The following is a 23072-nucleotide window of genomic DNA, read 5'->3' as shown; positions in this document are numbered from 1 at the left end:
ATAAATAAAAATGAAAGCACAGGAATATTTCAAAACTTTATTAGAAATGAGAAGAACTCTTATTTTACACAAAAGATACAATGGCTTTGTTCAGGAACCTAATACCTTCATTCCTTTGCCCAGGAATCCATGAATAAACCTTACAGGGAAGCAAGTTTGTTATTTTCAGTGATCATAGCCTACAGCATTAATGTTCAACATACGAGTGGGTTTTAAAATATTCCTAGAGGGCTTAAGTTTAGGCTCCTGTTAATGACCAGTGGTTGATTATATACAGTAAAGAAAGATGTGGTAATGCTTCTACCAACCTTGACATAGAAAAAAAGAATTTAATATACAAAGTTGTTTTGTTTAAAAATAATATAAATCATTTACAGTTTGTGTAAAATGTATTTTTCAAATACATGGTTTTGGAAGATCTATATACAAAAGAAACACAGTAAGAAACCCCTGGGCTAAACAGACATGTCCATTGAGCAACTTTTATTTCATTGTTGAGAACTCATTGTTGAAACATATTAATAAAATGTTTAAATTAACAATACAAGTACCAGGAATTCTGAACAGAGGCAGGGAAGGTCACCAAGGTATGGTGTTTCATAAAGGTCTCAAAATACATTGAGAACATTGGGCCCGAATGGTAAAAGGTTGGGAGGGAAGAGAACAAGTGTGGGAGAGATTTACAATTTTACTGCACAGTAGTTACCCAATTGTGACTTCACAGTCTATACTTGCTAGATAAACCCACAACATTCTTTTATTAACCTTTCCCATGGACCAAATGAATGTGGGAAGATTGATTTCATCTTGTAAAAAATACAAAAATGCTGTCCACTGACTGAATAAATATACTTAACAAGTTGCAAGATAATACCTTTATTGTACACAAAATTTCAGACCTAGAAATATTTCCTTAAATAATTTCACGGCTGTGATATATACCTTTTGAAATCTTTCATACTAAAATAAAAACTCTGCAATTACATATAAAAAGACAAAATACAACCGCAAAGGAAATTAGTCCACTGAAAACATTTGTCCTGTTTCCACTGTAAACATTTTTCATGTTTTTTTTTTTTTTTAATCTTAAAAAGACAACAAAAATAGATTTGCATAATTATCTGTGCTCACACACTACAAAGAGTGGAAGACACCAGCTGCAGTTTTCAGTAAACTACATTCCCTTTTGCAATTGACTTTGTCCCACTTTTCCAAAATAGGGCACTCTGCTGTAACACATGTACTTTGGCAGTTCGGATGGAGCAAGCGCACAAAATTGACCTTTTTTTTTTTTTGCTAACCATGTCCAGCTGGTTAAGTGACCATACCTATACAGGGATATTTTCTCTGGGATTTTACCATGTTTTAGAAGAATATGAGCGACCGATTACTGCATCCAAACCAGCCCATAATATACAGGCTGTAAGAGGTGGTTTCTGTTCGGGACTTCTGTTTTGAGAAAGTAGAGAAAAGTGCCATTGTCTGTGGATGGATGCGTGTTAGTTAGACTGTATATATATTTATATTTTTTAAATTACATTCAACCCTCACATGGAGTCTGTTTTCTGATAATGAAAGTGGCAGCGAGAGGGTGTGAGAGGCAGGATAAGTGTACAAAGTGCAGGAGGGGGAGTGGCCACAAGGTGGGATCAGGAGACTGAAGTATGGAGAAGGAGGCGAGGCAGTCGAGTGCTATTGGCTGCTTGCTCTGGCTCATCAGTTTGCACGTCTCCATGGAGGCAGCAGAATGCTGAGAAGGCAGAGGTGAGCAGGGTGAGGGGGAAAAGAGGCAAGGTATCTATCACCTGCACTCGACAGCCACAGTGTTCTGGGTAGGGGAGGCTGAGGAGGGACTCATGCCTGTGTCTGATGAGCCAGATGAGGTGGAGGCTGTGGTGTGGGACACTGTCAAGCAGAAGAAAAACAATGGTTATATGATTATATAAAATGTAATACCAGTTAATTTCTAAATCCTGAAATCTCTCATATTACCTTCTCTCTCCTTCTTTTTTAATCTTTTCCTCCTCCTGTCAATAGAGGCCACCTCAGATTTCAACGACATGTAGTATTTCCTGATTTCTTGCAGTTTATCTTGTAGGAATGCAATTCTCTCAGCACTGGACATGTTATCCAGCTCATCTGTAGAAGTACACAGTAAATATTAAGAAAAAACTGACTTAATAAAAAAAGGATCTATTACAGGAACATAATCCCCCTACACTGATCTTTAAAAGGGAGCAGAATAACTTACTCAGCTGGAAGGTCCATTTGTATGCTCGTGCAGCGTGGAAGCCATGCTTGTCTTTGTGCTTATCTTTCTCCATCTCTTTACTGCTGGGAGACACAAGTCCAGGAGAGCGAGAATGCTTCTGGGCTTTGGCCAGGCTGGAGTGTTTTACTGGAGTCAGCTTATTCGAGGTGTCCATGGCTGGCAGATCTTCACTGTCACTACTGTGACCTGAAAGCAGATGCAGGAAGACGCGAGTCAACATCACTGCATAATGATCGAGATCCAAATAAGCAAATCGGCTATGAACTACTGTCCAAAAATAAAACGCTCATCATAATCACCAAATTATAATATTCATATTCTCAAAACCCCTGAACACACACAGCAGGCAACATCTCTCTGCATTCAGTGTACCAGTCATATTAATCCATGGCATTAACTGGAACATTTCTCTTCCCTTGAATAGCAAAATCAGAGGAAATGATTCAGAACCTGAAATGGTCTCTTATTTTGTTTCCAGAGTTGTACATGTTTAAGTCAAATAAAGATGGCTGAATAACAAAAAAGATGCAGAGCTTTCAGACCTCATATAATGCAAAGAAAACAAGTTCATATTCATAAAGTTTTTAGAGTTCATAAATCAATATTTGGTGGAATAACCCTGGTTTTTAATCAGAGTTTTTATGCATCTTGGCATGTTCTCCTCCACCAGTCTTACACACTGCTTTTGGATAACTTTATGCCACTGCTGGTGCAAAAATTCAAGCAGTTCATCTTGGTTTGATGGCCTGTGATCATCTTAGTCTTGATAATATTCCAGAGGTTTCCAATTTGGTAAAATCAAAGAAACGTTTAATGTTCTAATTTTTTTCTAGCGCTGTATCTAAAATAATAAAATGTCTTTCTCGCTACTAGAGGTAGTATACCATCAACATAATTGTAAAGTTGGTATTTTAAATGTATATTCATACTCATTTCCACAATACTGTTATTGTGATGGTGATGCTAATATTATATATTTTGTGCAGCATTAATATAAGCAGTTTAGCTAAATTTAATTAAAACCATCTAGGGGGATTTAAGGGTGTTTGGGACACTTTCTTGCCATTAACAGGACAAAATAGCCAAACAAATTCTCAGAAGCTGCAAAACATTTTTTTTTTAATTGTGTGGTTTTAAAGCTAGGGCTTAACAAAACATGTTCATGCATGAAAACAAACCTTGTTTAACCTTGTGTGTGTATCCACAACTAGGCCTGTCACCATATTTACATTATTGACTTAATGTATAATACATGGACAGTACCTCGATCATTTTTGATAATCATGATATTGTTTAATGTGTTTATTTGTACGTTTGTTCACATAGACAGTGAACAGTAATTTAGTAATTCATGCAATGACTAATCAATGTTTTAATAACTGACTCCATACACACAATGTGGACTGCAGTAGGTTAAAAAACAAAAACAAACAAAAAAAAAAAACAGGTCTGATTAATAACAAATGTGTGGCCTATAAGAGAGTATGAATGCTTTATGTTATTTTATTATCATTATATCAGACGCATTTAATGGTCTCTATTGTCCACAACATCTTTTTGTTGACAGGTTTATCCCCAACACATTTAAAGCCCAAAAAGTATATTATGTATCAGAATGTTTACGTACCACTGCCTTAAAACAGTATACTGACCTGCACCATTCTTTTCTGCAGTGGAGGCTGCACTCAGCCGTTTCTGGTTGCGTTTCAGCTTCTTTGGAGGCGAGATCATGTTGCAGTCCAGCAACCTTTTCTGACCTGCAGAAACAACAAAAAAGTTAGTTAAATGTACAAAGGACAAAAAAAAATCTTGCCATTATTATTATTGGTATATTGCAATCTACCTCTACAATTGAAAACATGACAATTTATGTGCAGAAGGAGAAAGAGAGAAATACAAACCTCTGTCCTTGCTGTCCCTCTCCTGAAGGGAGATACTAGAGTTGCTAGAGCTGGCACTCGCATCAAACCCATGTGGGGATCCATTCTCTCCAATCCCCTCCTGCGACTCGGCCACACTGTCCACCTCAATTGTGGCATCACTCTCGCTCTTGATGCTGTGGGACTCATCTGGGCTGGGGGTAGACGATGGCGAGCAAAGCTGAGGAGCTCCCGCTAGGCTGTGAGGGAGGTGGGAGACAGGCTGCAGAGGTTGTAAAGGCTGTAGGGGCTGTAGACTCTGATTCTGAGCTGCTGACAGAACCGAAGCAGCTTTCTCTTCTCTCCTCACCAGTAACTCTTCTCCTGATGGTTTGTCCTTCTCTTCAGGGTCATCCAGATCCACCTCATGACAGACAAGTGCCTCTGGGCCTATTTGGGGCATCAGTTCCTCATCTGTGACCCCTGAAGGGTCCTCTAATGTGCACAACCCTGAAAGAGGTTCCATTCGAACCTGGACTTCTCTGGTGAGAGAGGGCATTTCTGATTTGACCTCTGGCTCTTCAGTTGGAGCTTCTACTATTATTGCAGCAGCTGCTGCAGCTGCTACTGCAGCAACTGTAGCAAGTGCATCTTCTACTTCCTCCATAGACTCTGTACATTTATCTGTGTCTATTCTCTTCTCTGGTGACAGAGTCTTTGGCTGAGACAAAGTCTTAGGTTCCTCTTTGCGCTCAAGACGAACTTTCTTGTCAGGTGTTCGCTGCTCAGTAGCTTTGCGCTTGGCTATGCAGGTACTCTCTGGAGGGCTAACATCTTCAGTAGCAGAGTCTGTGTCTGAATCTGCCTTCTCAGGCATTCGTTCTACAGGACTGCTGTACACAGTCTCCTGAGGCTTCTTAGCTTGGCGCACAAGAGTGCAGGGTACCTCAGGTTCAGTGTGATTGGGAGTGGCAGGCAGTGGTGTGGGATCCTCAGACTCTGGTTCTCTCTGACGAGCCCTTTTACCTCTTGATTTGGGAGATTTGTCATCAGACTCGGGTGACAGGGCCATATCCTCCTCAGGCTTCTCCACCTCACTTCTTTCCTGGGGTGCAGGTTTCTCCGGGGGACTGCTAGGACACTCTGGTACAGCCTGGGTTGCCTCTATCCGTTCTTTTTCCTCTTGCCTTTCCTCTTCCTCCTCTAGCTTTCGTGCTGTGGCAGGGTCAGTTGTCTCTGTGCATTCAGGCTTCTTCTCAGGAGAGTCCTCACACTCACTGTCCTCTGATGAATTCCCAGAGTCTGCAAAGAAAAAAGGCTTTGATTCAGATTCAAACTCAATAAGTTTAACATCTTAAAAATAGTTCATTTTAGGAGGGGGCCGATGTGCCAAAATTAAGCACTCCACTGACATACCATTGGATGCCCGATCAGAATCGTACATCCCAGAAGATCTCCTTGTGCGTCTGCGAGGGGTTCCTGTCAGAAAAGTCAAAATTGAATCAAACAACAGTACAACAATGCCTGAGCTCTTGATAAAGCCAGTTTATCTGACTGGGATTTAATATTCTTACCCTCTCCGTTGGGCAGAGCAGAAGGGTCTGTGGAACGAGAGTTTTTGTTGCTCATTCGTCCCTCACTGCTGGGGGTTTTGGATACACTGCGAGAGGTGCTTGGTGGGGTGGACTTTAGAGGAGGACGACCACGCCTCACACCTGTTTTGGTTTGCTTGTCCTCCTCCTTCTCACCATCATCTTTGTTCTGTTAAGAATGGCATACAGTTATCAGACCTATCTTCTGAAAAAAGATGCTTTTAGAGCATACACAAAAAAAATCTAACTTAAAAATCACATACCTTGACTTTCTTTTTCTGTTTTTTCTTTGTCCCTCCTTTATCAACAGGCCATATAATTCGATCTGCTTTGACCCACTCATCATATCTGTTATGAAAAAATAGGCACAAACAAAACATTAAGACCACTGATGAACCAAATATCATTGCTTATCCCTATAACAACAGCCTAGAACATATATTAGACAATCCTAAACAGCAAGTTCCAGCAATGGACATGACAAAGACCTGAGGAACCTTGTTATGGCCAAATGACGGCATGGCATCTGCAAAACAGAAGGGCTTGTAGAGCGCTTTGGGTCAGTTGTATTAAATAACTACAGCCAAACACTCCAAATAATCAACTGAGGAATGAGCGTTGGGTGGCCAAGGCTCATTAATGTGTACAAGCAACAAATGCTGTAACACCTGTGTAGAACTGACAAAAGAGTTTATGATTATAGGAGGAATATTTCACAGCACAGTTAATCACACATATCTGCAGACCAGTATGCCCATGCTAACTCTGGTTTACTATCAAAAATTAACACTACAGAATCTAAAGCAATACATGAATCATTTAAATCCATTTATGCTTTAATACTCACCTCACATTCCATCCATAGTAATGGACCAGGTAGAGGACTTCTCCATCATCAGTCTCTGTGCTTTTAATGTTGGCTTCATAGATTTTTTGTGTTTTCCCCTTGCCATATTTCACTCTGACTTTTGTGCCAGTGATAGAGTGCTCAGATTCTTCACACCCATCTTCATCCTCTCGGTCCTCTCTGTGATGCATTAATAGAATACATATTTTTAAATATTTTTGTTTTGTCAGAAAAGACTAGAACCAACATAATTTAGTAATGCTAAATATGACAAATATACTACCAAATGAATACATTAACGAACCAGAGTCCTGGATTATAACAAAGTATCCAACTGCACTATGTACACTGTCGCAAAATCATGCAAGCCATCTTAAACTAACACCTTTATAGTCATATTTTAAAATAAGGAAATAATTATAATAATTGCTGGTTATAACAGACAGCAAAAAGCAGAATAAGTAGCTAGGCTAATCACAAACGCTAATCAGACAGCCAAGAGAAATGCAACATCACATGACATCAGTCAAATAAGCGAAACTTTTCTCTGGCATCATCATTTTTGCTCCTGCTATGGTTACAGTGCCCACCGCAAGTTAGGACCTTATAAAAGAATAATTTATCACTGCAAAATATTTACTGATTCAGCAGTTAAATCTAAATTAGTGTTTATTAACCACCAAAATTCAAAGAACCACTGGTTATTTCTAGCAGATTAATGATTTACCTCTCTCTGAGCCTGGATCTTTCAACATCATCCTCCTCCTCCTCATCATCTTCTTCGTCGTCCTGATCCTCTTCCTCAGAATCTTTGTCAGACTCTTCATGGCGCCGGCTGCGCCTCTTTACTGGATTTTCTGCCTCTGGTTTCTCCTTCTCCTCCTCTCCGCTGCCTTCTCCTCCTCCTCCACGCACCTCTTCCTTCTTCTTTTCCTCCTTCACCTTCTCCGGTTTGACAGAATCTTTTCCTTCAGCTTTTCCAGGAGTTGCCACACAACGCCGCCGTCCCTGACAAGGAATAGCACAACATTACATGATTACTCAACTTACCACTTCAAAATGTTTTGTACTGGTTCATTCATATATATATTATTGGTGATTGATATAAAATCTTATATATATAAAAAAATAGAGTAAAGTTTGTCCTGGTTAACTGGAACAATGTACTGCAATGTAAAGCTGCTTTCACACTGAACATATGAAATTCACACATTACTTTCACATTATATTTAATGAACTGCGAGACACTGTTTACTGCTGTGTTTGTAGATAAGCAGTAATCTGAGTAATCATGGGTCATATGAAGTTTCCAACTTGTGCGATGCACATCCCCTAAGTATCACCATGGCTATACTATTCCCTCCAATAAAGGCTAGTTTTCTCTGTTTCTGAACAAAAACAGCATAATATCAATCTGAAAACCTGACCCATCAAAAAAAGGTTTAGCATAGAACAGTCTGGTGTCAGCCTAAATTGGTCTTTCAGGTGTGTCGGTACCAGCATTTAAAAATCTAAAGCATACATGCTCTCCTCAACTAGCCAAGATCACATATGTATTATTACATCCACCTGGCAATCAACGCACATTTCACAAGTGGTGCGGATAGCAGTTTGCACACATTCAGAAGAAAAACAAACAGCTTGAACATATAAAATAATGAAATACAAGACACATTACACAAAGCTGCTATTTTTTTTATTTAAGCAGTCTAAATGTTTAGCTAATAACATAGGGGAAGGTCAGATAGCCAAGAGAAATGTAACATCACATGTCAGCAGGTCATGAAAGCGAAACCATTCTCTGGTATCATCATGTCAAGTTGCCCCAACAAAATAATAAAAAAAAGCTATCCAAAAGGGTGGCCCAACACCATCTGAGTACAACATACCTGCCCCTTTTTGTTCATTCTTTGACCCACAGCAGTTACTCACCCTAGGAGAGCACATCTCTTTGTGAATTTTCTCTTCATCTGCATCAGACTCGTCTCCGTCAGCTTTGTCTTTGTCTTGTTCAGGCTCAGCTTTTGTCTTTGGGGTCTGATCTACTTTTTCCTCACATTCCTCCTCCTTTTCGGACCCAACACTCATCTCTGGCTCGGTGACTGGACGGGGCTCATTATGGTGCACTGTCCTAAACTGGATCTTTGCCGACCGGCAATACTCTTCAAAGCCGTACAAGTATCTGGGGAAAAAATATATTTTACAAAACAGTACCACACTGGATTTCAAACTAAGCAATAATGACAAATATATTGCAGTGACCTAAATATTTTTCCACCTTTTTGTCAGGCTAAACGTCGCTGGACAATTAAAATAAGACATTTCTTGGCCAGAACCTGCTAGCTTGTAGATGATTATGCAAATGAGAGAGATAATCATACAAAAAAAAAGCTCATAGGGTTTGGGGGGGGACCTTTTATATGTTTATATAAAACATATAAAAGGTCAAGAACACATTTGACCATCACTTCAAAGTACAGATGAAGAGCTTCTTAAGGCCAAGCAAGGTTTTTTTTCCACTTATACCTAGTACATAAAGTACAATTTAAGTCCATTTTTTTGTCGCTGACAGCATTTCATTGATCACTAGAGCTGGATGATATGGGGAAAAAAAAAAATCTTATCCCGGTATAGTTTTCCATATCAGCTGATATCGATATGCATCACAATATAAATCGAATCACTTTCTGGTACTCTTTTTACTCGCAAGTGACAGAATAAGGGGGTTATGGCCAAAATCACTAGCAGGCTCAGAGTCTGTATAATGACTTTTTAAAATTAATTTTAAAAGCTGTCTGACTAACTTGTACCCACCTGGAAAGATGTGGACATCCTAGTGTCTGTCCACATCTTTCCAGGTGGGTACAAGTTAGTCAGACAGCTTTTAAAATTAATTTTAAAAAGTCATTATACATCCACACAGGTCCTAATATAGCGGACCCCCCCCCTAAAATCTAACAGAAGAGCCAATAATGAGGGAACCATTTCATCTTACAATGTGACAGATCTAAGAAGCCATAACCTTACAGTTTGCTAACTATGCTAAGGTAGGTATGTGGCTCAAGTAAAATCCCTGAAGAATGTAAGTTAAAAAAAAAAAAAAAAAAAAACATACACTGCATTTTCTCAGAGACACAGAGGTCCCAGATACTGCAGCTGTGTCGTCTCTGAGTAAGCACATTGCAAACACACTGCACATTCAGTGAACTGCACAGGGGTACTTACTTTTTGTAAGCAGTCTTCACATTATAAGAGGCAGCTGAGTTTAGTACAGGAATTCCCAAATCCATATAGACTTGTTTCCATATTGAACCACTCTCAATCTGCAACAGAAACATCACCACATTATGACACAATTTCAAGATGTAGCATCCCAGGGTACAGTGGTTCAGTGCATCAAGGGGGATGGGGAATCAGATAGCCAAGAGAATTGAGACATCACTCAACATCAGCACATTAAGCGAAACCATTCTCAGTAATCATCACTTTAATCCTCGTCCTAGCAACACACCACATACTGACCAGTAACGTACAGCAGTAAAGTATAGTCATTCATTTCACAGTCCCTCTGAAAACACAACAACAGAGTTCTGCATATCTAAATGTTAGTGAGAAAAATAAAGATGCCAAAATGCTTACATTATCACAGCCCCCATGATGGTACACCAGCCTGAAGAGCTTGAAGAGGTTCAGGTCTTTGTAGCCCAGCACAGGGGGTTTGTTAATTGGCGTCCCTATGGGCAGAGAGGATGCTCACATAAGCACAGAATGCAAAAACTGACACACGGGACATCTCACAAAACTGTCTGTCCACTTAGCGATGATAGTCTTGATATGACTAACCACAAAAATATACTGCTGCAACAAAATAAAGTGTAAGTTTTACATGAAATGAAAATGTGTATTTTTTCAGTTTTAAAAATAAACTTATCAAGAATCCAAAATACCCTAAAACCATAGAGGAAAAAGACAAATGAATGCCATCACAATAATGATTTTTTTTGTATAAACATTATGGTGATCTTATACCTCTAATGCAAATACAAGTATAAAATGGAATTGTCCTGGTGGCTGTACACACTGCACCATACCTCTGTCTTCCATGAACTTATAAAGCTGCTGCAGGAAATGGTCCCTCTCTTCTGGGTCTGGTTCATCATCAGGCTACAGACAAGAAGAGGAGAGGTGTAAGCTAATGACCAACAAATATAGGCAGAGGCTTTTGACTTTGCCCAGATAATCTACAGTAGAGTAGAATGGGGGGAAAAAAAGAAGCAAGTAAGAATGAATTCTGACATTATATGCAACAAAACACTGTTAAACATATGACCAACAACCTCAAAAACTAAAATCAACAAATAAGAGTAACCCATACACAAACACACACATTTCTGAATTATTAGATTCATGATTCAACCTGCACATTATAAATTAACAGTTTATATACCTTCTACCTCTCTGCATTATTACCGCTTATTCATGTCAATTTATTATTGAGTTAAATCAGACAGCCAAGAGAGATGTTACTTCACATGACATCAGTCAAGTAAGCGAAACCAATCTCTGTCATCATCATGTTTAACCTGTGTGTGTTCTATTTCACCTACATCTTAAAAAGGCTATTTAGTTTAGATATATTACAGCTGCACTGTACTGAAAATATACACAGATATAGATATTTATAAAGTAAAGGCACATTTCCCCACATCAGTGATCCATAATAGAGACATAACAGCATCACATTCAGTGTACCACTGATAAAAGATAAATTAATGAAAATGAGCAGATATTATCTGCCTCTGGTAGACTTGTTTGCAGAGGAAGAAAAAAAAAGGTTGTGGCAGAATATGTTGGATTAAATTTGCCTTGAATGACACCACACATCCTGTAACAAGATCACTGCACATGCACACACTGCAATGAGCTAAAACAATATTCTGTGCAACTCCAACAAGTATGCCTTGTCTTTGTGTTATGCTGAATCAAGCAATGCAGGTTAGCTTTAAGCCTTGATGGAATTGGAAAACCACTACTCTTCAAATGCTAACTTTAAAGCTTTGCATATGGTTCAGTCCAATATCTGTTTAATATTTAAAAAAAAAAAAAAAAAACACACACAACTATAAAATCAAGAGGAAGAAGTATTATCACAAGCAATCAACCAAGCTGAACTGCTTGAAGTTTTGCACCAGGAGTGGCATAAAGTTATCCAAAAGCAGAGTGTAAGACTGTGGAGGAGAACATGCCAAGATAAAATTGTGATTAAAAAACAGGATTATTTGAGGTCTGAAAGCTCTGCATCTTTATTTCAACCATTTCTCATTTTCTGCTAAAGTAAATGCTCTAAATATTTTATTTGGAATTAGAGAGAATTGTTGTCCGTAGTTTACAGAATAAAACAACAATGTTCATTTTAACAAAACATATCTATAAATAGCAAAATCAGAAAAACTGATTCAGAAACTGAAGTGGTCTCTACATTTTCTCCCCAGAGCTGTATATATGTATATAAAAAAGGTATGATTGTAAAACTAGGCCATCTGACTCAAGCTACTCAAAACATTCCACTAAGACAAGTAAGAAACACACAGCTAACATGGCAAAGGAGTTTGTGGATTTGTTAGAAAACTTCATAAAATCTAATCCAAACTCCCCACCCTCAACATTACATCCTGCAGTTTGTTGATATTGGCTCTAGAGCTACCTAGTATTACCAGTTTGCCATCAATTCAACTGCAAAGCAAGTATCTCAGTATATCAAAAAACAAAAGAGATTAACTAAATGCTCCATTGCTTTTCGTAGGACTGGAATTTAAAACAGAACTACAAACTTGCTTTTCATCCAAAAGTCTGTGACTTTCAGGTTTTTAAGACAGCTGTCTGACCCAAACCACAGGGACACATGGAGTATACTGAGTAAAAGCACATCAGCACCACAAATCATTCACAGGAAATGAAACTGAAACCAGCTGTCAAGACACAGTTCTCTCAAAATATTTTCACTAAAAGCGATGCCAAGCTTATTGTTCTGTAGTTCCTAGACTTAATCACTAGGCAAGAGAAGCTCTTGTGATGAGCCACAGCCCTGAGATACAGACCTGCCCACAAACCCAGCTGGCCCTTAGCCAATCCGCACAGCTCTTTTTCAACCATAGGAAGTAGAGGTTGCCATGGTAGCAGTGTCGGAAACCAAGCAAATGACCATTTGTCCGAGTACTGGGAGCAGGAAGAATGAAACATTGTTGTCCTGAAACTGGGGGTGTTCCCACATGCTGGGGCCATTCACTGGCTTCACTCAAGGTGCTTCAAACCACGAGATGTCAGAGACAAGGAATGTCTTTACACATCAACATAAATACAGATTTAGCACTGCCACAGTATTTACTCACAATACTAAAAACACTCAGTCCTATACTGGGGCAACTGTCCATGTCAATGAGGTCATATTTAACTTTATGATATGAATTAGCAAAAGTTCTGTTATATCTAATCCAAAAACACCTAACAAAATAAAAGCTTGCTAGATGATAAAAACTGCTAATCAAACAACAGAAATGGGTACCACTTTAAAATAAGACTACCTTTATAAAGGGTTTATAAATGGTTTACAATTAGTTTATTAATGGTTACTAATTAGGCTGTAAATGCTCTAAAAATCATTAATAATCAGTTATAACACATACGTAGAAAAGGCAGCAATGACCTGTTTGCCAAATAGTGAACCCACAGCTGTCTATATTGTTGCTCTTTCTACGTATGTGTTATAACTGATTATTAATGTTTTTAAGGCATTTACAACCTAATTAGTAACCATTAATAAACTAATTGTAAACCATTTATAAACCCTTTATAAAGGTAGTCTTATTATAAAGTGGTACCCAGAAATGTACTGACGTTTAGAATTTTTCTGACCTCTATACTTGCAATGTATTTACATTACACTTACATGAATGAAGCAGTATGCTGACATACACAGGGAGTAACTGCATTAGTAAGCTAGCATATGAATTTGAATAGACATTTAAAGGTAAACTAAACACTGTTTATTGCAATTAATTCAGAGTAATGTCCAAAATGATTGTGACAGGCCTAACTGACAATCCAATCTTTAACATAAAAAATGCAACAGGATGATAACATTTATGCCAGATCAAATCTTACCTCTTCTGGCTCTGGATCCTTCTCCTCTTCCTCACTTTCCTTGCCTTCACCATCATCACTGCTGGATGATTCCAAAATCTCACTCATATCCATCTTCCATCCCTCTGGAATCTGCGTGGTCTGAAGAAATTTAAGTGCTTCTTCAAATCCTGCACCCAAAAAAAACAACAACAAAAAAAAAACAACAGTATGTCGTGAGATTTTTGCAATGGAACACAAAGTATGCAGAGACACACCTGCAGAATATACATGCATACCTTTCTTATTAGAGAATTCTGATTTAGAGATTGTGTCTGCACTCATTTCACGAACATCACTTCGAGCCACTGTGTAACTAAAGAAGGAAGAACAGTCAAATTAGAAAATGGTTAGAAAGAAAAATAAAGTCACATCTAGAAAAAGATAAATACTGCACAAATCACAAAAGACAAAACACATTTTATTTTATGGCTTAACTTACAATTTGGAATCGAAAAACGACCTCGCTAAGCATTGGTCCTTTTTGACAGTTATGTCATCATTGCAGCTGGGTGATACCACCTTGTGACAGAAAAAAAGCAGTTTAATATTTCTTAGATACAAAGTTTCAGCAATCACTGGTGTATACATTTAAAACATTTTGAATTGTAATGGTTTAAAGTGGGGTTTTAATGGTAAGTAAATAGGATAATAGGACTGAAGTGTCAAAGATCGTCAAAATATTGATTTATAAGACTGAGGCAGTACTCCACCTGCACAACTACATGAAGGATACCATTTTAAGAAGCTTCAAGCTTTCATTTTTCTCCTTTGAAAAAGCCAAGGCAGCAAATTTTGTATATAACTCATAAATAAAAATGCTGTACAAGTACTTGCTGAAGTTGTAATGTCCTGAACTATAATCTCAAAACACTCAAAGTAACATGGACCCTTTACATGAAAACACCATTTAAGGCTGCAATTCTGAGAACAGAACTGGTGAAGAAATGGGTCACCATGGTTGAAAGTGTGAAAAAGGCTTAATATGTAATGAACAGGCTATCACTTACTTCCTAAAATCAGTTTGTGCGATAGTTACTTTGGTGTACAGTAAGTGTATATTATTAATATAACTGTTGCGTGATCCAGAAGCATGTGGCAGAGGATCCTAATCACAGAGGAGCTAGTTATTCTAAAAAAACACATATACTAAACAATCTGTGGTTGTTTAAGAATAATATTACTCTTCTCGTGTGATGCAGTTCTTGTGCCCTTACGGCATACACTATTTCAAAACTGCTAATCTGGCAATATAGCTTAAAAGACATAAAATAACAAAATTTCTGAAAGGTTGACTGAGCTCACCAGGGCATGATACCAGGATGCTTTGTCTGACCCACTCTGAACGACAACAACTTTTCCCAAAAGGTCATCATTTAGCCTTCTTCTGTCCTCATCCTCCTCTTCACTCGATGAAGACTCCTTTTCCTCCTCCGCACTGCATCATTCAACAAAGATGACATACGGAAGGAAAAGATGATGAGTTTTCATTACATCACATTAATCACCCAGAGGAGTACAGCAAGACGAGCAGCAAGAACAGCAAAAATTCACCTGGGCAAGATGAGGTCTCGGAAAGTTTATGTACATAAATAAGAGACAGGAGGTTTTAAGCTGCATACTGTAAGCTCTCTGTAACTTGAGAGAAGACTGGCAATACTTTTCTACAGAGACAAGATGTGCTGTATGAGCATTTTTACATTTGTGTCGGCAAAGGGTAAAACTTCAAATAGCAGAACACACTCATTAGAAGGGGTGTCCGCAAACATTTGGACATTACGGTTCATCTTTGTTCTCCAAATTCACAATTGTATTCAATTACATCTCCCTAAGTGGAACAAAACTTGAGTGCTTGAGTAAAGAAGTAGAGTGCTAGAGAGAAAACACTGGAAAAACTGAGAATGTAAACCACAGAGCCAATGAAGCCAATACACAAAATACCAGTCAAAATACCTAGTGTGTTTGGGCTGCAGGACAAACTAATAATACTGGTGGGAGTCAACAGAGCAAGAGAATACCAACAATATACCAATCATGCATCGAACTACATTTCATGTATGCAAACAGTAATGCACACGAATACAGTAACAGTTTTGGGAGCACAGCCCTGTGCCCCTGAAGTTCTATTACAGTGTTCAGATAACTGTTAGAGCATTAAATCATTGCAAGAAAAAATATAATATTAACATGATGCTTTCGGACCTTAAAACCAGAAAGGAAAGCGAATTTATATTTTGCAATTTTTGTAATTCCAACAGCAGAAAGACTGAATCACCAGCTGGTATTCAGCTGAAGTGTCCTGTTTATTTTACAAAGTGCACTCTTTTGTGTGCGTAATTCTAGTGAAAGTGACAGCACCCTTCTATTAAGCGACATCCACAACCTTTCCATCATTTTCTTCGTGCTACAAATACTTTTGAAAAAACAGGCTGAGAAAGAGAAATATCAGCACAAATGCAACCAAACATAAAAACTCAACTGGTAACAAAGTTTAACAGCCTCTCAAAAAAAAGCATGTGGATTGATACTCAAACAAACACCAATAAAACTTACACTGCTTGAGAAGACCTTCTCCCTCGATTTGTTTTCTTCCCAATAACAGGAGTGCCAAAGTGCTCTGGATTTGTAAGAGGAAGTTGGTCCAAGGTCTGTCGAACAAATGAAACAAAAACATCAGTTCCATATATTACAATTACAAAATTGTCATTAATTTAGTTTATTACATCCCACTGGTGACCTACCTCACTCTCTGCAAAATGTCTTTCACCTTTAAGACACAGTGAGGTTCTTCTCAAAGTTTTCTCATCTCCATCATCAAACACTGTAAAAATATAAAGCGCAAGTTGATTAAGGTACTTAAGGTACATAACATGATAGCAAACTAGTTATAGATGTGCCACTCGCATGGCCGTAGTGGTCAGGGATAAAAGTAAATTAGTCAAGCAAGCCTGTACTCACCCACAGTGTACCAGCTGGCATCTGTGAGCTTACTGATGACAGCTTCACTGGACGCCCCTTCTGGACTTTTCACTTCCACTGTAGATCCAACCTGACACAAATTACAGTATGACAAACTGTACTGCACTGTGTGACTCACTTGACAAGTCACACAACAAAGCACAAACCACTTAAAATGAACATAAATATTACAAAACAAACTGAGTTTGAAAATACAATTATCACAGACAGCAACACATTTCTTTTTTTAAAAATGAGGTTGGGGCAGAAAGAGAACAACTGCTACTAGTTAAGGTGACTTTGATGAACACCTGACACTAGGGTCATATAATATTTTTAAAAAATAGCTTCGCTTTTCTGCATAAATTATTTCAATTTAAAAAACAAACAATGTGGCTAATGTGCATGCACACATTACAATGACAATATTGAAATAATATATTGTGCTGCTCAACTAAAGAGAAATACAATTCAATCTCTTACCCTCAAAGGTCCTTTGACCTGGTCGTCTTGTACAATTTGTGAGGAACTGTCTGCTTTGAGCACCACCTAAAACAAAAAAGTGCACAAACTCAATGAGTGGATGAGTCAGAGGTAGGGGCAGGGAGAACAGGGGATATGCTGAGAAAGTTATAAGTTCAGTCAAGGTGAAATAATCTGGTTGTGTAACAGACACACTCTGCACTTCATGATCTGTCACCAAAGCGCTTCCCAGTGTGCGCCAAATGAAAAGCCCAGCACTTGGCTCCTTTGAATTCTCTGTCCACAGGAAACTACAGCACTGGCAAAAGTCATATGCTCAAATTAATTGTTACTATTTTTTTAAAGACTAGTCTTTTATGTTTCAAGCCACTGAACTAACGAACAGCCTTCACAGGCAGTATTGTTATCATTCTTTGGGCAGAGAAAGGTCTACATAAATGAGACGGACTTGCTAAAACAAACACATTTATAAATCCTAAAGACATTAAACCAATGCAGGTAAATGTGTATTTAAAAGGGTAACAGAAAAATGAACCCCACAAACATATCCAAAAACACACAATGAAGAAGCAAGCCACCACACACTCCTAGAATGCTAGGGCAAAGTGCATCATGCTCATCAATGAACAAGGGTTATCAGAACAAGCCTCCACACGATCAGTGTCACTAGTGAAAACAGAGATGAGTGTTCAACTACAGCGTCACCTGATATTAAACTTAAATATTAGCCTATTCATTTGCACAATACCTGACTTACACTTTCTCCGACCTTAATGGAGATTCTTTAGCAAAAATGTACTCTAATTGGCTCTAATCAGTAAGGTTTTTTTCACTTTAGAATATTAGATACTTACTTTAACTTTAACCATCCGCTTAACAGTCTTAATTTTTGCCTCACAAAAAGCACCCCGGTATTTGGCGCTCACATCCGTTCCCACAGTCAGGTAGGCAGGCTCATCTGCTACCTAAAAAAACAAAACAGAAACACAAAATTCAGACAAACATATTTTGATGGACACCAAGAGAGAGCAAACCAAACCAAACTTTGCATTCCATCACAGTTTACAACCAACAGAAATAGGTAGAAATGTTAAAAGAAGGTCAAGAGAGTTAAAAACACAATAAATCAATGACATCACAACAAAAAAAAAAAACTCCTGGCTAATCTTATATTCTGGTTGTAATAACCATGATAGCACTATGCTCTTAGGAAGATCATCAATCTGGAGGTGAGCCAAACCTAACAGATTAAACCTAAAAGCATGAGGTAATGTAGGAACTTCTAAATGTTCTACTTACTTTACTGACCTTACACCAAATGATCTTTAAGCATTTTTTTTGTCGCAGACAAATTTCCAGTGTCTGCATATAATCATTAGAGTCTTTCTAGAGCCAAGTTGAGGTCTCGATAGTGATCGTTCAGCGTAAGGTAGTTGTGGTAAGGATTAAAGGATTTAAGTCAGTCTTTTTCTCATCCTGGTGTTCAGATAAAATCAATCGTTTTTTTATATATTTTCATAAGTACTAACACTTGGCTCACACAAATAGTAAGTGAACAATGTCAACAAACAAAGCTGCAAGGCAAGTGCGGGAACGTTTACTAAACTGGACATGGATTAGACTTTGGTGATGGCACAAAAATCTCCTGGATTGGACGAAAGGAGGAAAAACTGGTGGAGCTGTGTAGTGACCCTGCAAGATCCCGAGTCTTTGCAAAATCTTAGCCTGTGTCTAGTCTGTGAGTAAGCAGTCTGTGAGTAAAACGTCTGAGAGTCGTCTTTAGATGTGAGACTGTGTCAGACTTCAGTCTTCAGTTAAAAGTCTTTTCGCAGTTGTCTAGTATATGGTTAGCATTAGTTGTGAGAGTAAAGAAATGAAGTGTGGGCTTGTGTACAATGTCTTACAGGTAAACACTTAACTGATTTTAGTCATTAATATTTTCGAGCATGCATCAAATTTTGAGGTCATCTGGCACATCACCTTGGGATGCTTTATGTACCAACAGTGGTACATCCAACTGACACTGCTATAAACAGTCACTGATCAGTTATAGCTACTTCTTTCTTGAGCAGAAAAATCTTTTGTTACTGCTACACAAACGTTGAGCACTTCATTTGGGACTGACCTGACAGTTCAACCATATCATAGTTGAAATGTTGCCTAGATATAGAAAGCTAATGGGAGTGTGAGACATGTAGGTACATGTAAACAAAATACGCACTACACGTTTACAAATAAGCACACGTGCTGTGGACAGTCAGTTAACTAGCTAGGTAAACCACTTGTCAACGGCTCTGGAAAGAGAGGCGTCGGCTACGCTGCTAACCTAGGTTAAGATTCAGTCCTCAGGTTCAGGCTTAAACAGACTTACCCTCATTGTGATGGCTATTTGAGGGAGTCCAGCTCGATGGGTTTTGATAGCTGCAAAACAAGAACACAAAGGTGGAGGAAGGGAAGTGAGTGAAAAGGTGGTAAAATTCAGATGTAGTAAGTTAGTTGGATAGATAATAAATATATAGCTACAGTTAACCTTGCTAACAGCACAACACAGTGCAGAGGAACGCTAGCAGGCTAGGTTTGCTAACAGGCTAAAGGACTAGCTAGTTACCAGCTACTACTCACGCATTCTTTTCAAGCTCGGTGCAGCCTCCCCCCTCCACACACACACACACACACACACTCACTCCCTTCATGGCAAAAAAAATGTGAGGCAAGCTCTTTAAGCGCGTTTTCACCCAAACAATTCTGGAAACAACGAGCCACAACCTTTTTTATTCAACTTTCCCCGTCTTTTGGGAAGCCGTGGCGCCAGGACGAGGCAGAGAAACACGCAGAACAGTGCGTGCCTCCTTCCCGCTTTACTCGCAGTCGGAGTGTGTCACGTCGCCATCATAGCGTTAGCTAGCTTAGCTAGCCTAGCTCAGAGCGCTGCTGCACCATGTCAGGAGCTTTCGCAGTAGCTACACCGGCCTGCTGAGAACGCTGTGTGTGTAAACCCACCTAATAACAACAACAACTCCTGTCACATTTTTTCACAGAAAACACAAGCACATAATTACCAACCAATCAACAGGGGAGATAACCTAACTAGCTAGCTGTTTGTTAGCTAACTGTTTTAGTGCTACGGACGTCGGCCGAGAGCCCTGTTCTTTAGGTAACTAGGCAGCTAGCCTAGCTATCTTAACGTTAGTTTACAACCCGAGCTAAAACACACAGTCCGTCAGCCAATGCTAGGGTTAACTAACTTAACCTTTTTTAAACTATTAACTATTTAGCTAAACATCGCCGTTTTAAACCACCCCATTTCCTCTCTCACTCAGCTAGTTAACTAACAATCTACTAGTTGCTCAGCCAACAAAAAAGCTAAAGCCAGTTCCGGATCAATGTCGAGTTAGTGGCGAAGCTTCTTTTAAACAGTTCACCTTAAGCTACAAGTTTAGCTAACCTGGCACAGACTGGAAAGTGTCCGGTAACTAGCTAGTAGCTAACCTAAGTTAGCTAGTAGGCTGAGCAGCCTAACCAACGGGTGTCCGTACACCCTAAACTAATATCCCCTTGCTAACCAAGCTGGCTAGTTAACTCCACCAAAGCCAGTTACTTGAACTAGTAAGCTAAGATAGCGTTAAGCTCTGCTGCCCTCACCGCGACAACAAGCCGCCTATAAGCAGCACGACTCATACGGCAGGTCGGTCGACTGACTGACTAACTAACGCTAGCTGGATGGCTAGCCCAGTCACTGCCATTCAATTTTTTTCGTCGTGTTAATCCCTCCGTTAGCCAGATAAACAGTCAGAAAACACGCCGAACTGCACTTTTTCCCCTGACCGTCGAAACACACAACTACTCAACTACAGATTTCCACAAGACCAATAGTTGTTAAAACGTTTCATCTCAGGTAACTTAAAGATACTCACATACTCCTAGCTATATGACTGCTCACCGCCACTCGCCTCGGGTTGCAAAGCATAAACGAAATAACAAGCTGTTGAGCCAAGGTTGTGTTTCTCGAAATCCCATTGGCCGCCGTAACCGCGGTGGCCACATTGTTGGAATTGTGATTGGCTCTACGTTGTGTTAAATTCTATAGGGCAAAGCTCGACTCGTGAAAGGATTGGCTGATATGAAAGCAGCGCTTCCAGCTGCTGTCTCCAATTGGCTGGCAGCGGCGCCGAATCCCCACAATTAAAACAGCGTGCTCCAGGCTTGCGATTGGGCAAACGCGTCTCGTTGAGCGCTGTTCGACTTGTTCATTGGTTGAAATCTCACAGACCTGTCCCGCCTACTTTCTTCATTGGTTCCACTGTTGTATTGAAAGGGAATGGTCTTCATTTCAGAGGGAAAATAAAACGTTTAGCGCTTTATTGCGCATGTCAAAACCAAGGATTCATTCGCCATTTTGTTCCCGTCGCTGTTACTTTGTCGTACTGAACCTGAGCTCGGCGGTCCGGAGGTGAGTCCGAACTGACAGTAAATTAACGTTATCTGAAAGCATACGGAGTCATTTAATCAAGCATTTAAACGATCCGTCTCCGTGTTTCGCGTACTCCTATAACACACGTACTGATATAAGGGCGAGAAACAGCGCTAATACGCGACAATGCAGAAAAGGTCAGTTGAAGGCTGTGAAAGTAATGGCGTCTTCATTTCAATTCCGTTTAACGTCAGACTTGGACATTTGACGTAGCGGAAGACAACACGGTAGGAGAGAGAGGTTATCTACAGAGAGATTAACAGGCAGGAATTAGCAGCGATTTAATTTTATTATTTTAACATATTTTATAACAAATCCTTCCCTATTAAAAAATAATCTGAGTATTTTATATTTTAATGTTTATCATCCAGGTAACTTTACTCTCAGGTCTTGGAGGGCAGTAGACTCCAGGAGAAAAGAATCAGCTCCATACTGTAGTTTGTGTCTGTGGCATGCTTAAGTTATATGTTTTCGATAGAAATGCATACAAAAATGAGCACTGACACACCAAACACACTAATAACATCAATATTACACATCACACATATTTAAACTTACGATGTTCAGTAACATAAGTGTGTACGTGTGCTCAATATCCCCCAAACTGATAAACCTTTTTCGAGGTCTGGCCTGATGTTCATAAAGTGTAATAGTTAATCTAACTGCAGTAGAATCAGTTTAGTTATAACCTGTGTTTATACCTCTTTACATGCATTCAGCATATTCATTGTCCTTAATATTGCACTAAAATTGCACTATGTATTGATGACATAAATAAAAGTAATGGAAGTCTCTTTTTTTGTATATCACATTATTTGCTTAAACTATTATGTTTTAATTATTGTAAATGCATCACATTTAATCAAGCTTTTAAAAGCACTCAAAACAATATGAAACAAAAAACAAGACATATTACATTAAAAAAAGTCTTCTTAATATCCACTTATAATATTCCACTTTATATTAGGGAAGCACTTAATTAATACCGAACAATAACCAATTTATATTAATTGTGCTTTGTTCATATGTCTGCTGGCATTTTTTATTAGTTTTCAATAAATATTTTAAATTGTAGACTTTTTTGCCAGATAAATAGGGATGCACAATGATATTGGAATTATATGGGCATCAGTTGATTTGGCCAATATTTCAAACAGATACTTGCTGACGTATTTATTGATGTTGGACAAGGAAAAAGCAACACTGCCCACACGGCTACAATGGCCCAACACTAGTCTTGAGTGATTATTTTTATCAGCTTTAAAATTATAACGTTATACCTGGGGTGCCTAGTCTCTCTGTAAGTTATAAATGTGTATATCAGCATTGGAAAATATGTATGTGTAATATCTGATATCGACATCGGCCCAGAATTCCAACCTTGGTGCATCCCTAAAGATAAAAATGAATT

The 23072-nt window shown here is 38.8% G+C and overlaps 1 protein-coding gene and 3 non-coding genes across 5 annotated transcripts; all 4 read right to left on the bottom strand.

Moving 5' to 3' along the window:
• Positions 1-23: 23 nt before the first annotated feature.
• On the bottom strand, positions 24-21212 carry arid4a (AT rich interactive domain 4A (RBP1-like)). Of its 2 annotated transcripts, none has more exons than XM_007251915.4 (25): positions 21105-21212; positions 19562-19611; positions 18045-18155; positions 17191-17256; positions 16708-16798; positions 16491-16570; positions 16303-16397; positions 15055-15187; positions 14192-14271; positions 13989-14065; positions 13732-13880; positions 10662-10734; positions 10210-10304; positions 9796-9893; positions 8503-8752; positions 7298-7578; positions 6571-6750; positions 5987-6071; positions 5706-5892; positions 5548-5610; positions 4174-5433; positions 3925-4029; positions 2252-2458; positions 1993-2139; positions 24-1905 (listed from the first exon to the last, which is right to left on the bottom strand). In XM_007251915.4, exons 2-25 carry the CDS (start codon positions 19565-19567, stop codon positions 1802-1804), a joined length of 4023 nt encoding a protein of 1340 aa, XP_007251977.2. In that variant the 5' UTR covers positions 19568-19611; positions 21105-21212; the 3' UTR covers positions 24-1801. The 2 variants fall into 2 exon arrangements, with proteins under 2 accessions (XP_007251977.2, XP_007251976.2); XM_007251914.4 differs by having other exon boundaries at positions 21109-21181.
• LOC125781147 (small nucleolar RNA SNORD53/SNORD92) lies at positions 7054-7135 on the bottom strand. The gene has a single exon (XR_007424277.1). It is a non-coding gene; the product is annotated as a small nucleolar RNA SNORD53/SNORD92 (small nucleolar RNA).
• On the bottom strand, positions 9980-10061 carry LOC125781148 (small nucleolar RNA SNORD53/SNORD92). Its single transcript, XR_007424278.1, has one exon. It is a non-coding gene; the product is annotated as a small nucleolar RNA SNORD53/SNORD92 (small nucleolar RNA).
• On the bottom strand, positions 11070-11151 carry LOC125781146 (small nucleolar RNA SNORD53/SNORD92). The gene has a single exon (XR_007424276.1). It is a non-coding gene; the product is annotated as a small nucleolar RNA SNORD53/SNORD92 (small nucleolar RNA).
• Positions 21213-23072: the final 1860 nt, after the last annotated feature.

This window comes from Astyanax mexicanus, chromosome 14, assembly GCF_023375975.1.
Source record: "Astyanax mexicanus isolate ESR-SI-001 chromosome 14, AstMex3_surface, whole genome shotgun sequence".
Classification (NCBI taxonomy): domain Eukaryota; kingdom Metazoa; phylum Chordata; class Actinopteri; order Characiformes; family Acestrorhamphidae; genus Astyanax; species Astyanax mexicanus.
This window is presented reverse-complemented; position numbering and strand designations above follow the sequence as displayed.

What these genes read in the sequence shown, in the direction of transcription:
- arid4a (XM_007251914.4), bottom strand. Translation starts at nt 21,157, where the DNA reads ATGCTTTGCAACCCGAGGCGAGTGGCGGTGAGCAGTCATATAGCTAGG. An exon ending in TGCCAGCTGGTACACTGTGG is followed by an intron (nt 16,571 to 16,707) that starts GTGAGTACAGGC and finishes ATATTTTTACAG; the next exon opens with TGTTTGATGATGGAGATGAG. An exon ending in AAAAAAGAAGGAGAGAGAAG is followed by an intron (nt 1,906 to 1,992) that starts GTAATATGAGAG and finishes TCTGCTTGACAG; the next exon opens with TGTCCCACACCACAGCCTCC.